Below are 15,134 nucleotides of genomic sequence, written 5' to 3' on the forward strand. Positions count from 1 at the left end.
AAACCAAGCTCCCCCCCTCCTCACTCACTGCTGTGTCAGGTGGATAGTAAAATCCCACGACCACTACTGGATGGAGCGAAGGAGAGCTCCCGCTGGTTTCCGAGGGCTGATCTTTATCCTTCAAACAGCCTAACATTTGGTGGTTATCCGACAGTTTGTGGGATCTGCTGTGTGCAGTGCCTGCCGGGTTTCCCAGGTGAACAGCAGTGACTGTGTTTTGGAAACAGGAAGCTGCTGTGTTGATTCAGAGCGCTCTGGAACAGGCCAGACCAAGCACAGGAGCTAAATCATTCCCTCCTTTCGATGTTCCCTCCTGCCGTTCTGTAGGAAGAGATGGTGACTGCACAGCAAGATCCCACAAGGCACGATGCAACACACAGCCAGGGAACTTAAATTTCAGAGACGATTTGAGGGACCCCTGGGAGAACCTGTTACAGCAGCTCGAATCTCAGGAACAGGTTACACAAATCTGTGACCTTCTGACCTGGGTGAGAGAGAGAATGAGAGGCACCAGGATAAGCCTGGAATGACTGATCCAGGAACTTCCAGTCCCATCGTCAACTCCAACAGGTCCCTTATCCGAGGCTCAGCAAAGGGGGTCAACATGATAAACAACTGAATCCCCAGTGAAAAAATACACAGTCCCTGCTGTCAATGGTAGGGCGTTGGGGAGAGTTACAGAACAAAGAGATCTAGGGGCACATGTTCATAGCTCCTTGAAAGTGGAGTCACAGGTGGACAGAGTGGTGAAGAAGGCATTCGGCATGCTTGGTTTCATTGGTCAGAACATTGAATACAGGAGTTCGAATGTCTTGTTGAAGTTGTACAAGACATTGGTAAGGCCACACTTGCAATACTGTGTGCAGTTCTGGTCACCCTATTATAGAAAGGATATTATTAAACTAGAAAGAGTGCAGAAAAGATTTACCAGGATGCTACCGGGACTTGATGGATTGAGTTAAAAGGAGAGGATAGATAGACTGGGACGTTTTTCTTTGGAGCGTAGGAGGCTGAGGGGTGATCTTATAGAGGTCTATAAAATAATGAGGGGGCACAGATCAACTAGACAGTCAATATCTTTTCCCAAAGGTAGGGGAGTTTAAAACTAGAGGGCATAGGTTTAAAGTGAGAGGGGAGAGATACAAAAGTGTTCAGAGAGGCAATTTTTTCACACAGAGGATGGTGAATGTCTGGAACAAGCTGCCAGAGGTAGTAGCAGAGGCAAGTACAATTTTGTCTTTAAAAAAGCATTTAGATAGTTACATGGGTACGATGGGTTTAGAGGGATATGGGCCAAATGCGGGCAATTGGGATTAGGTTCGGGGTTTTAAAAAAGAAAGGGCGGCATGGACAAGTTGGGCCGAAGGGCCTGTTTCCATGCTGTAAACCTCTATGACTCGATCCCTCTGAATCTCTGAGCTCTGCAATCTCTCAAAATTTAGACAAAATGCTTCTTTTTCATTCTTCCTGCCGAAATGGACAATTTCAAATTTGCCCACGTTCTACTCCATTTACCAGATATTTCCCCACTCACTTAACCTTTCTATCTTTCTGTACTCTCTGTATGTCCGCTTCACAACTTACTTTCCATCTATCTGTGTGTCATCGGCAAATTTGCCAAACATCCCATCATCCAGTCATTCATATAAATTTCATATAAATTTCATTCCTTGCCCCAAATTTGATTCCTTTTCCACTATTTAGTTTAAAACCGTCTCTATTTTCCTCATCATGGGGTTCGCATGAACCGGCCCCAGCACCGTTCAGGTGTTGACTGTCCCAATGGTACAGATCCCACTTCACCCAGTACTGATGTCAGTGTCCCATGAACCAGAACCCACCTCCCACACCAGTTAGGGCGGCACAGTGGTTAGTACTGCTGCCGCACAACACCAGGGACTCGGTTCTATACTGGCTTAGAATCCCTACAATTCAGAAGGAGGCCATTCAGCCCATCGCTTCTGCACCGACCATAATCCCACCCAGGCCCTATCCCTGTAACACAACGTATTTACTCTGTTAGTCCCCCTGACACTATGGGACAACGAACCATAGCCAATCAATTTAACCCGCACATCTTTGAACTATGGGAGGAAACCGGAGGACCCAGGGGAAACCCACGCAGACAGACAGAGAACATGAAAACTCCACACACACGGTCACTCGAGGCTGGAATTGAACCTGGGTCCCTGCCGCTGTGAGGCAGCAGTGCTAACCACTGTGCCACCCCTTGGGTCACTATCTGTGCAGAGTTTGCACGTTCACCCTGTATCTGTGTGGGTTTTCTCCGGGTGCTCCGGTTTTCTCCCAGTCTGAAAGACATGCTGGTTAGGTGCACTGGCCACGCTAAATTCTCCCTCAGTGTACCCGAACATGTACTGGAGTGTGGCGACTCGGGGATTCTCACAGTAACTTCATTGCAGTGTTAACGTAAGCCTACTTGTGACACTAATAAATAAACTTTAACGCAGCCTTTCAGTCACGCATTCATCCCTCCGATCTGATCTGTCCTATACCTATTAGCATGTGGCTCAGGTAATAATTCAGATATTATAACCATTGAGGTTCTGCTTCTTAATTTAGTGCTTAGGTCCTCATATCGACACTGAAAATCTCCTTCTTTATCTCTGTTGTTTATACCTACATTGACGAGGACAACTGGAACCTTCCCCTCCCCACTGAAATTTCTTCTCCAGCCCTGATCAGATGTCCTGAGCCCCGGCCCCAGACAGGCACCACAGCTGCCTTGATTCACATTCTTTGCTGCAGAGAATGTGCCAATCCCTCTGACTATACTGTCCCCATTATCACTGCATTCCTTTTTGCTCCCCTCACTGGAATGGTTTCCTTACCACAGTGCCATGGGTAATTGGTTCATCCATCCTGCAGCTCCCATTCATCCAAACAAGCTGAAAATACCTCAAACTGGCTGGACAATGTTAAAGGCTAAGGCTCCTGTCTGTGAGTTCCCTTATCTGTCTCACTCTCCTGTTCCTGACCACTGACCAAATCAGCAGACCCTGGGCCAAGAGGTGTGACTGCTCCCTGATACAAAGAATCCAGGTAACTTTCCCCCTCCCTGATGCATTGCAGTGTCTGTAGTTCAGCCTCCAGCTCATAAACTCTGAACCAGAGCTGCTTGAACTTCACTTACTGCAGACATGGTTGCCCTGGATCAAACTGACAGCCAGGAGCTCCCACATGCTGCAGCTGTGACACATCTTTAATGTGTGCGAATAAACTGTTTAATTATTTTACCTAATTACATATTTTATTTTTGTTTTCAAGTATTTTAGTTTTTAAGTATTTTATTAACCTTACCACCAGTTGCTGTACTTTTTTAATCCTTAAGAATAGAATAAACCGTAGTCACTTAGCAGATCCTCACCAAAAATCTAGCTTCTTCTCCTGTCGAAGAGTAAGATCACTTCCTGACGGCTGAGAAAGTTAGAAAGCAAAACAGCACCTCTTTCCCTTTCTTCTCTAACTCCCTTAATTACCCAACTCCCAGAACTCTATTCTAAGCTACATTCAAGTGATGCCGGTTCAGAGCTGTTTCTGAGCTGCAGATTCGATACAATACTCACTTGCAGACATGGACATCAAGGCCTGTATGGGTCTCCAGGCCATCATGCACACCATCATGATAGGGAGGATGGAGATGGTGTTGCCAGCCATGTACATGATGAACAGATTCATGGGCAGCTGTTTCAATGGGCCCAAGGCGATGTCCCAGCAGCGCTGAAAACAGAAAGTGAGCAGGGTATCAGTAAAGGGGGCCGGTTAGGGGAGGCCATATACTGATCTTATATCCAGGCCTTGAAGTAAGCATGATGATTAACCCTTTATCACACAGGCTGCTGTGGTTCACCAAGGTACTTCACCACCGTGGACAAACCAGGGGCGTTGTCAGTCACACACTAAAGACACATTCAAATCCAACTTACTTTCTCAACCAGGATCCAGTCTGTTTCTTGGACACAGATGTCTGGCAGCTGTTTGTCCGAATATGCGACTGGGCACATGGAGTCTCTCTGGCCACACTGTTGATCACGGCTCCTGTGAGAAACAGAAAACACAAATTGGTCACCCTTTCAAGACCTTCTTTAAAGAGGGAGTCTCTCTGTTGAGAACCCCAACGTGGTGACAATAGTGCCAGCATGAACTAAAGCTTGGGCAAACCTCGGACACACACTGCCGTTGTGTCCATTGAACTGCCACGGGAATGGAGGATGGCAGAAGTGGATTAGTGTCAATTGATAATCAGGGTGCCAATCCGCTTGCCCTCCATTTAGGGACAAAGTGACAAATCACCAGATGTACCAAATTGTATCTTGAAAACAAACACTGCGGGACATTGAGAGAGATCCAGTTCAGCACCGGGTCCTGGAAACGAGCAATCGTTCCTCCAACCACCACCGCAGTTGGCACCTGATCAGGTGGAGGGGCTGAAACCAAAAGGGCATCTCAGGGTCATGACCTGGGGAAAAGATGCCAAGTGGGGTCTGAGTGATTTCTGGGGGATTTGAGGGGCTGCTTTGTGCTGAGGAGCTCGGTGAGGGGTAAAAGAGGCGTGAAAAACCCGGGGTTGGGAAGTTTTGGGTTGGTGCCACATCCCCGGGTCAGTGTGCGATGGCCTCCCCTCAGGAGAGACGGGCTGACCCGGCTTGCCTCCTACTCGAGCCCCCGGCTTCCCGCGCGGCCTCCGCACCTGCTGCTGCCGCTCAAGTTAAGCTCGAGGGTCCACTTGTGCCAGCGCGCGCCGCGGACAAGCCCCGCCCCTGCCGCCATGACAACGCCGCCGACCGTTAACCGTCCCCCGCTTTCAAATCTGATTCAGATCAAGAGAAGAAGCCGCACGCTTCCGTCAACAAAACACTCCCGCTGCAATGCGCATGTGCGATCCCAACCGCCTCAGCGTTCTGCGTGCACCGCCCTGCGTGCACCGCCCAAAGCCCCGCCCCCACATCGTCGTCATCTTTGTTAGGGGCACATCTGTTCCGACTCTTCACCTTCTGGCCAAATGGAGCACGTTTGCCCCGATGGACATCACTTAATGTCAGAGATATTTGCAATATTGAGTCCAGATGACCCTTTGTCAAAGCAAAAAGACATAGAAAGTGGAAGATATTTATACTGCAGGGTGAAGGAATGAAACCAGGGGAAAATACTGCTCATGGTTGTGATGCGCGATATATCACACGGGAGGCAAGATGGACACGGAAAATAAAGGCTTTTATTGCCAACAATAACGGAGCTACTATATACAATATACAATCTCAGACTAAAGGGTCACCAGGCAGAGCAGTGACCTTTATACCTCTCCCAGGAGGCGGAGCCAACTGGGGTGTACCATAGGACTATATTAACAGGTAGAACAGCCCAACCCTAACCCCAACAGTAACATATCTACAGACTCATAGTACTGGCCATACCATGGCTCAGCACTCCTGGTGGCAACCAACAATGGATCACCACAGGTTGTCCACATTCTCTCTGTGGACAGCCATTACAGCACCAGGGACTCAGGTTTGTTTCTCGGCTTGGGGTGACTGTGTGGAGTCCGCACGTTCTCCAGGTGCTCCTGTTTCCTCCCACACATCATCTTTTTCTTCTCATGAAAATCCAGTATTTCCGATCGCTCTGAATAAATTTTGAGGTTCAAGTCAGAGCGAATAAATAAAAGCAAAAATCTGTGGATGCTGGAATCTGAAACAAAAACTGATAATGAACCCCTGTTCATTATTCAACATTTAACATCAATACATTTATTTATTCTGCAAGTCCTCATTCTGAATTGAATATCTCTGACATATGCAGCATTGAATTGCAACTATGACTGGCCAACAAAACAGATCGAGTCACTGGTTAATGCACACCCCATGATGCTTATTTGAGATTGACCACAGTCAGTTTATCAACAAAATCAAATATGTTTAATGGGAAGAGATTTAAGAATGATCAGTTAGTTTATTCTGGGTGTGAAATATGCTGGCGCCTAAATCCCATTCATCTATCGGAAAGTCCAGTAGATCTGCAGTGAGCCTCGATTCCCTCAACAGCATGAATGGTTTTCCCTATATTATTATGAAAACGATTTTAAAAAGATGTTTCTGTGCAATGTGCACCACTTCCTCTAGTTCAGTTACAGTATCACTTGTGTCTGTCTTTATGAGCACACACTACGATTAGACATGTTTCATGGATTGAACAAGTTGCTAATATATGCACGGTGTCAAAATACAAACATTTCTTTCTTGCAACGACATCTTAAAATGCAGCATTTCTGATTTTCCTGAAAGCATTTGAGACCGAGGTCAAAACAAAGATAACATGGCGACAACATTGAGAATTGGATAATGTTCAGCAAATAACCAAAATCATGCATACTTCCTGAAATGATAAAGTTTCTGTCTGGTTTTGAACCAGAGACTTCTTACGCGTTAGGCAAACATGATAACCACTACACTACAGAAACTACCAGCAGTTCGGTGCAGCCAATCGACCTGTCTGCAAGGTTCAACTCTGCTGTGTTGCCGCAGGTTCTCATGGTTACACTATCCACCAGTATCTATTACAAGCCCACCAACTCCAACAACTATCGTGACTGCAGCTCTTCACACCCACATCCTGAAACGACTTCATCCCATTCTCTTCATTCTTTCGTCTCCGCTGCATCTGCTCTGATCTTACCACTTTCCTAAATAGCATTGCAGATATGTCTTTCTTCTTCACCAGTTGTGGTTTTCCACCCAATGTTGTTGACAGGGCTCTTGCCCCTGTCCACCCATCCCCCGAGCCACTGCTCTCACTCCCTCCCCTTCCTCTCAGAACCAGGACAGGGTTCCCCTTGTCTTCACTTTTCACCCAACCAGCCTCCGCATTCAAAGGATCATCCGCTGCCATTGCTGCCAATTCCAGCATGATGCCACTACCCAACACATCTTCCCCTCAGCCCCCCGCCCACTTCCCAGCATTCCACAAGGATCGTTCTCTCTGGGATACCCTGGTTCATGCCTCCATCCAACCAACATCCTATCCTCTACCCATGGCACCTTCCCATGCCATCGTAGAAGGTGCAACACCTGCCGCTTTAGCTCCTCCCTATTCACTTCCCGGGTTCTAAACACCCCTTTCAAGTGAGGCAGCGCTTCACACGCACCTTCTTCAACCTGGTCTATTCAATTCGCTGCTCCCAATCCAGTCTACTCTACATTGGAGAGACCAAACACAAATTGGGTGACCACTTTGTTGAAAACCTTCAGTGCGTCCGCAAGCAGGACCCAGATCTTCCTGTCACTTGCCGCTTCAACACAGCACCCTGCTCTCCTGCCCACATGTCCGTCCTTGGCCTTTTCCAATGTTCTCGTGAACCCCAATGCAAATTGGAGGAACAGAACCTCATCTTCCGATTGGGCACTTTCCAGCCTTCCAGACTGAACAATGAGTTCAACAACTTCAGAGCATGATTCTCCCCTCCACCTTCACCCCATTTCCATTTATTTTATTTCATTTTGTTTCTTCTTTTCATCTCATTCATCCATTTTATCATATTTCTTTCTCACTTCCATTTTTCAACTTCTTCATCCCTGCTCTCCTTCTCGCCCGCACCCGCCCCCTCCCCCCCACCAACCCCCCCCCCCCCCTTCCATTCAGGGCAAACCATCTGTACCTCTGCTCTACCATTCTGATTAACACTTTTCACACCTCTCTCAGCCTTCTGCATTCTCCTTTTCATTCCCCTTGTCCAATTACAGCACCCCCCCCCCTTCCACCCTCATAATATAAATCTTGTCTGATTTTCTTTGCCCTTAGCTCTGATGAAGGGTCATCCAAACTCGAAACGTTGGCGAGTTACTCAATATTTGTTTTGTTATTCAATATTAAATATGAATCCATGTATTTAATACATACATCTTCATTCTGAGTTGAATATCTCGGGAATATGCAACATTGCATTGCAAACATTACTGACCAATAAAAGAAATCGAGTTACTGGGTAATACACATTCCATGGTGCTTATTTGAGACAGTCAGCTTTTAAACAATATCAAACATCCTAAAAGGGAAAAGATTTAATAATGATTTGCTAGTTATACTTGATCCCTCTTTATTCTGCATGTGAAACATTCTGGCGCCTAAATCCCGTTCATCTATAGAAAAGTCCAGCAGATCTACACTGAGTTTCGATTTACTCATCTCCCTGAGTGATTTTTCCCCATTTCTTTATAATGAAGAACAATTTTAAAAATATGCTTCCGGGAAATGTGCGCCATTTCCTCTAGTTCAGTTACAGTTTCACTTGTGTCTGTCTTTATGAGCACACACGACTATGACACATGTTTCAGATGATGATTAACTATGTTAGTCTGCACTTGTAAAACCATTATATTCTGTTATGGACTGAACAAGTTGCTAATATGCGCACAGTGTCAAAATACACACATTTATTTCCTCATTGCGTCTTAAAACACAGCATTTCTGATTTTGCTGAAAGCATTTGTGGCCGAGTTCAGAGCAAAGATAACATGGTTACAACATGGAGAATCGGATAATGTTAAGCAACAACTACCATGCAAAACTTCCCTCACGCTAAATGAAGAACTATAACTAATGTTTCTGCCCGGTTTCGAACCGGGGACCTTTCGCGTGTGAGGCGAACGTGATAACCACTACACTACAGAAACAACAGCATAGCGCCACCAATTGGCCTGGCCACAATGTTCAACACCATTGTGTTGCCGCAGGTTTGAATGGTTATACTGAGAGCCCATGTCACTCAATACAAGACAAAACCCGTTTCTTTCAACCTGATTTCTCAACTTATCTTGAACTTCAACCTTTAAAAGCGGTCGTCCGGCAAATATCGAAGGAAGCAATGATTTCTGCTCAATCATTAATGCATCATTCTCATCTTCCTTCGAATAATTTCAACCAGTTCTACCCAGTATTTGTTCGTTGTTCAATGTTTAATATTAATATATTATAATTATTTACATATCTCCTCATTCTGAATGAAATATCTCCGAAGTAGACAATATTGAATTGCAAACATGAATCGAGTCACATGTCACGGTGCTTAATTGAGATTGACCACAATCAGCTTTTAAACAAAATCAAATATCTTTCAAGGGAATAGATTTAAGAATGACTTGTTAGTTATACTTGATCCCTCTTTATTCTGTGTTTGAAACACTCAGACGTCTTAATCCCGTTCAGCTGTAGGAAAGTCCAGTAGATCCGCACTGATTCTCGATTTCCTCAACTGTCTGAATGGTTTTCCCTATTTCTTTACTCTGAAGAACGATGTTAAATAATGGTTCCGCGCAATGTGCGTCATTTCCTCTAGTTCAGTTACAGTTTCACTTGTGTCTGCCTTTTTGAGCACACAATACTATTCGACATGGTTCAGGTGATGATTAACTTTGTTAGTCTGCATCAACAAAGCCATTAAATTCTGTTGTGGACTGAATGAGTTGCTGATATGTCCACGGTGTCAAAACAGGAACATCTATTTCCTCTCATTGCGTCATAAAAATACAGGATCTCTGATTTTGCTGAAAGATTTTGAGGCCGAGGTCAGAGCAAAGATAACATGGCTTTAATATTGAGTTTCGGATAATGTTCAGCAACAAATTTCAATCATGTAAACTTCCCTCACCCTGAATGAACACATTTTAATAATATTTCGGCATGGTTTTGAACGAGGGATTTTCCGTGTGTGAGGCGAATGCAACCACCATTACACTACAGAAACTGCTGGCGTCTGTAGGACCCAATGGGACTCTCTTGAAATGTTGCAACACTCATTGGGACTGCTGTCGACATATTGATCCAAGAATGATTTTGATTTGATTTGATTTATTATTGTCACATGTATTAACGTACAGTGAAAAGTATTGCTTCTTGCGCGCTATACAGACAAAACATACCGTTCATAGAGAAGGAAGCGAGAGTGTGCACTTTGCAGTGTTACAGTCATAGCTAGGGTGTAGAGAAAGATCAACTTAACGCAAGGTAAGTCCATTCAAAAGTCTGACAGCAGCAGGGAAGAAGCTATTCTTGAGTCGGTTGGTACGTGACCTCAGACTTTTGTATCTTTTTCCCGAAGGAAGAAGGTGAAAGAGAGAATGTCCGGGGACGTGGGGTCCTTAATTATGCTGGCCGCTTTGCCGAGGCAGCGGGAAGTGTAGACAGAGTCAATGGATGGGAGGCTGGTTTGTGTGATGGATTGGGCACAATCACGACCTTTTGTATTTCCTTGCAGTCTTGGGCAGAGAAGGAGCCACAGCAAGCTGTGATACAACCAGAAAGAATGCTTTCTATGGTACATCTGTAAAAGTTGGTGAGAGTCGTAGCTGACGTGCAAAATTTCCTTCGTCTTCTGAAGACGTGGAGGTGTTGGTGGGCTTTCTTAACTATAGTGTCGTCATGGGGGGACCAGGGCAGATAGTTGGTGATCTGGAGACCTAAAAACATGAAGCTCCCGACCCTTTCTACTTCGTCCCTGTTGATATAGACAGGGACATGTTCTCCTTTACGCTTCCTGAAGTCGATGACAATCTCCTTCATTTAGTTGACATTGAGGGAGAGACTATTGTTGCTGCACCAGTTCACCAGATTCTTTACCTCATTCCTGTACTCTGTCTCATCATTGTTTGAGATCTGACCCACTACGGTGGCATCGTCAGCAAACTTGAAAATCGAATTGAAGGGGAATTTGGCCACACAGTCATAGGTGTATAAGGAGTATAGTAGGGGGCTGAGAACACAGCATTGTGGGGCACCGGTGTTGAGGATGATCGTGGAGGAGGTGTTGTTGCCTATCTTTACAGATTATGGTCTGTGAGTTAGGAAGTTCAGGATCCAGTCACAGAGGAGGTGCCGAGGTCCAGGTCACGGAGTTTGGAGATGAGTTTCGTGGGAATAATAGTGTTGAAGTCTGAGCTATAGTCAATAAATAGGAGTGTGTCCTTGTTATCTAGGTGATCCAGGGTTGAGTGCAAGGCCACGGAAATGCCGTCTGCTGTGGACCTGTTGCGGCGGTAGGCAACTGTAGTGGATCCAGGTAGTCCGGGAGGCTGGAATTGATTCGTGCCATGACACACCTTTCAAAGCACTTCATCATGATGGATGTCAGAGCCACCAGCCGATAGTTATTAAGGCACGCTGCTTGGTTTTTCTTAGGTACCGGGATGATGGTCGGCTTCTTGAAGCAGATAGGGACTTCAGATTGTTGTAATGATTGAAAATGGTTGACAATGGCAGAGAACAATAAGAGGCCCTTCGACCCACCATGACTATCCAATTATTTTATGACGAGTTACCAAACTGACGTGTCGGTGCGGGCTTGGTGGGCCGAAGGGCCTGTTCCTGTGCTGCACTGTTCTTTGTTCTCATTTCAATTTCCTCCTCTCATTCCATGAAGCTGATTTTTCTCCCTTTCAAGTCATTGTCCAATCCCCATTTGAAGAAGTAGTTTCTGTGGAATCCATGTACAGTTTGCTTTAGGTAACAACGTTTCACTGACCCAATGGCATGAAGTATTGGATATAGCTTCCCAATATAGTTTTCAACGTAAGCATATATTTATTTCTGCAATTGATTTCAAATGGAATTTACAAAACGGGTTTAATCGGATGAAGCATCTCCTCATTATTTCTGAATTATATATGATATTAACTCCACAACTTTCCACAGAGTATGGAATATAACAGAGGAGAATTAATCACCTATACCTGAAGCAGTCTCCTTGTGTTGTCCTCCTGTGTCCCAAACATCCGATCTGGCAACCTCGAGAATGGGTGGGGAATCTATCTTACCTACAGCGACCTCACACGGGGTGGCACGGTGGCACAGTGGCACACTGCTGCCTCACAGCGCCAGGGATTTGGGTTCGATTCCTGGCTTGGGTCTGAGTGGAGTTTGCACGTTCTTCCTGTGTCTGTGTGGATTTGCGCCAGTTTCTTCCCACAGTCTGAAAGACGTGCTGGTTAGGTGCATTGCCATGCTAAATTTCTCCCTTAGTGTACCCGAACAGGTGGCGGGGTATGGTGACTAGGGGATTTTCACAGTAACTTCATTGCAGTATTAATGTAATCCTACTTGTGACATTAATAAATAAACTTTAAACATGATATGGACACATCCAGAATGTGTTTGGCTGTTAAAATAAATACATCCATTATTGCTTATTCTCCAAAAGTGTCCACTGTTGAGTCATCAATTAATGATCACCATTGATGAGGAATAGATTTCTGGCTGTTCCTGTTGTTAAAATGGACAGTTCCATCGCAATGAATATCTAACACGATATTGCCGCACTGACATAACCCTAGGGAATTCCAGTTCAGAAAGTTACTCTGGAGCTAGTACGCTTTTGAGATAGTCAATGAGTGCACTTCTCTTGAGTGTGTCAGTGGCTGTGTTAATCTGTTTTTTTTATCTTCCTTAGTGATTAGATTAGATACCCTACAGTGCAGAAAGAGGCCATTTGGCCCATCGAGTCTGCACCGACCACAATCCCACCCAGGCCTTACCCCCATCTCTACATATTTACCCACTAATCCCTCTAACTCACGCATCTCAGGACCCTAAGGGGCAATCAACCTAACCCGCACATCTTTGGACTGTGGGAGGAACTAACCAGACTAACGTGTCAGAAATCTACAGAATAATTCTGTATTTATAACGAGTGACGTTAGAATTGATGTCAGTCTCTGGGCATATATCTATATGGTTATATATCCTTACACGTGTTGGTCTTTGCACGTGGCCGTGTGTGTATCTGCTTTCCCCGTGTCTGCGTGGGTTTCCTCGGGTGCTCCGGTTTCCTCCCACGGTCCAAAGATGTACAGGTTAGTTTGATTGGCCATGCTAAATTGACCCTAGTGTCAGGGGGATTAGCGGAGTAAATGTATGAGGTTACGGGAATAGGGCCTGGGAGGCTTGTGATCGGTACAGACTCGGTGGGCCGAATGGCATGTTTCTGTACTGTACAAATTCTATGATTCTATGATTCTATTATCTAGATATGTGTCAGTCTTTGCAGGTTGCCGTGTGTGTATCTGTTTCCAATATGCGGCATTGCTGTCCACGGGAGGGCGCTCTCTGATCACTTATGAAAAATCACGATTCCCTTCTCGAGGAAGCGAATGTTTGAAGATCTAAAAATGGGCGGAGAGACGGAGTCACTTGCGACCTCATAACAGTCCACTGACTGTTTCAACTTCTCAATTTCCAGGTCTTATGCAGACAGTGATCACTGCCTCTGTTTCTGGTGTTCAGACTGGAACTATGGGGGTGAAGCTCTGTCTGTCTCTGGTTATTACCCTGATGTGGAGATGCCGGCGTTGGACTGGGGTGAACACAGTCAGAGTTTTAACAACACCAGGTTAAAGTCCAACAGGTTTAATTGGTAGCAAACACCATTAGCTTTCGGAGCGCTGCTCCTTCGTCAGATGGAGTGGAAATGCGCTCTCAAATAGGGCACAGAGCCACAAAAATCAAGTTACAGAATACTGATTAGAATGCGAATCCCTACAGCCAGCCAGATCTTAAAGATACAGACAATGTGGGTGGAGGGAGCATTAAGCACAGGTTAAAGAGATTGTATTGTCTCCAGACAGGACAGCCTGCAAGTCCAGGAGGCAAGCTGTGGGGTTGCTGATAATGTGACATAAATCCAACATCCCGGTTTAGGCCGTCCTTATGTGTGCGCAATAGCCAAGTTCCAAGTTTTTTCTGTCTCTTATCCCGAACATCAAGATTTAAAATCGTTCGTCTCGCAAATATCTAAGGGAGCAATGATTTCTACCCATTCATTAATGCATAATTTTCATCTTTATTCGAACAATCTCAATCAATTGTACTCAGTAATAAAAGTAAATTACTGCGGATGAGCAAAGAGAAAATGCTGCAACATCTCACAATGTCTGGCAGCACCTGTAAGGAGTGAAAAGGGCGGACGTTTCGAGTCCAGATGAAACTTTATCAAAGCTCATTGCACAATTGTACTCAGTATTTGTCTCACTATTTAGTATCAATGCGTTGTTTAACACATATGTCTTCATTGTGAATTGAATATCTCTGAAATTGAACATCACTGAATTGCAAAAATAACTGACCAACAGAACGAAGCGAATCACCGGGTAATACAGATCACAAAGTCAACTACATTTAAATGGAGGAGAATCAAGCATTATCTGCTCGTGACAGTTGACCCTTTTTTATTACGGGCGTGAAACATTCATGCACATAACTTCCTGACCTTTACCGGAAAGTCCAGTCGATCAGCGCTCAGAGTCGATTCCCTCATTTGTCTGAGTGGCTTTTCCTGTTGCTCAATGACGAAAAACGATTTTCAAAAGATTCTTCTGTGAAATGTGAGCCATTTCCTCTAAGTTCACCGATAGTATCATTTGTATCTGTCTTATTGAGCACACACTAAGATCAGATATTTCAGATGGTGATTAACCAGATTAATCTGCACCTATAAACCCATTGAACTCTGTTGTAGACTGAACGAGATGCGAATAAGTGCTCGGTGTCAAAATCGAACTTTCCTGTCAGTGCGTCCAAAAAAAAGCGTTTCTTATTTCACAGAAAGCATTTGAGGGTGATGTCAGAGCAATGATAACATGCCTTTAACATCGAGGCTCGGATAATGATGCGCAACAAACTGAAAACAAGCAATTTTCCCTTCCACGACAGGAGGAAGCTTAATGAATGTTTCTGCCTGGTTTCGAAGCGGCGACTTTCCGCGTGTTAGGCAAACGTGATAACCACAACACTACAGAAACAGCTTGAATGACAGTGGAGCAAATCTGCCTGTCTGCAATGTTCAACTACGCTGTGATGCTGCAGGTTCCGATGGTGAGACTGAGAGCCCATGTCACTGAATTCACGAAGATAACCGTTACTTTCAATCTGATTGTTCGACTTATCCCGAACATCAAAATTCAAAATCGTTCTGCTGGCAAATATCTAAGGGAGCAATGATTTCTGCCCATTCGTTAATGCATCATTTTCATTTTTCTTCGAATCATCTCAATCAATTGTACTCAGTAATAAAACGTTTCGAGTCCAGATGACACTTTATCAAAGCTCATTGTACAATTGTACTCAGTATTTGT

At 44.9% G+C, this 15,134-nt stretch overlaps 1 protein-coding gene and 1 non-coding gene across 2 annotated transcripts; both read right to left on the reverse strand.

The window, feature by feature from the left end:
• Positions 1–2,790: 2,790 nt before the first annotated feature.
• Positions 2,791–4,848, reverse strand: LOC144486190 (ER membrane protein complex subunit 4-like). The gene is made up of 3 exons (XM_078204280.1): positions 4,712–4,848; positions 3,948–4,059; positions 2,791–3,741 (listed from the first exon to the last, which is right to left on the reverse strand). Exons 1-3 carry the CDS (start codon positions 4,789–4,791, stop codon positions 3,547–3,549), a joined length of 387 nt encoding a protein of 128 aa, XP_078060406.1. The 5' UTR covers positions 4,792–4,848; the 3' UTR covers positions 2,791–3,546.
• Positions 4,849–8,614: 3,766 nt separating this feature from the next.
• On the reverse strand, positions 8,615–8,687 carry trnav-cac (transfer RNA valine (anticodon CAC)). Its single transcript has one exon. It is a non-coding gene; the product is annotated as a tRNA-Val (tRNA).
• Positions 8,688–15,134: the final 6,447 nt, after the last annotated feature.

This window comes from Mustelus asterias, unplaced genomic scaffold (genome assembly GCF_964213995.1).
Source record: "Mustelus asterias unplaced genomic scaffold, sMusAst1.hap1.1 HAP1_SCAFFOLD_296, whole genome shotgun sequence".
Lineage (NCBI taxonomy): Eukaryota > Metazoa > Chordata > Chondrichthyes > Carcharhiniformes > Triakidae > Mustelus > Mustelus asterias.

Coding starts and splice junctions, on each gene's coding strand:
- LOC144486190 (XM_078204280.1), bottom strand. CDS start 4,791: ATGGCGGCAGGGGCGGGGCTTGTCCGCGGCGCGCGCTGGCACAAGTGG. Junction 4,060..4,711: donor AACTTGAGCGGCAGCAGCAG/GTGCGGAGGCCG, acceptor TGTTTCTCACAG/GAGCCGTGATCAACAGTGTG. Junction 3,742..3,947: donor ACTGGATCCTGGTTGAGAAA/GTAAGTTGGATT, acceptor TTCTGTTTTCAG/CGCTGCTGGGACATCGCCTT.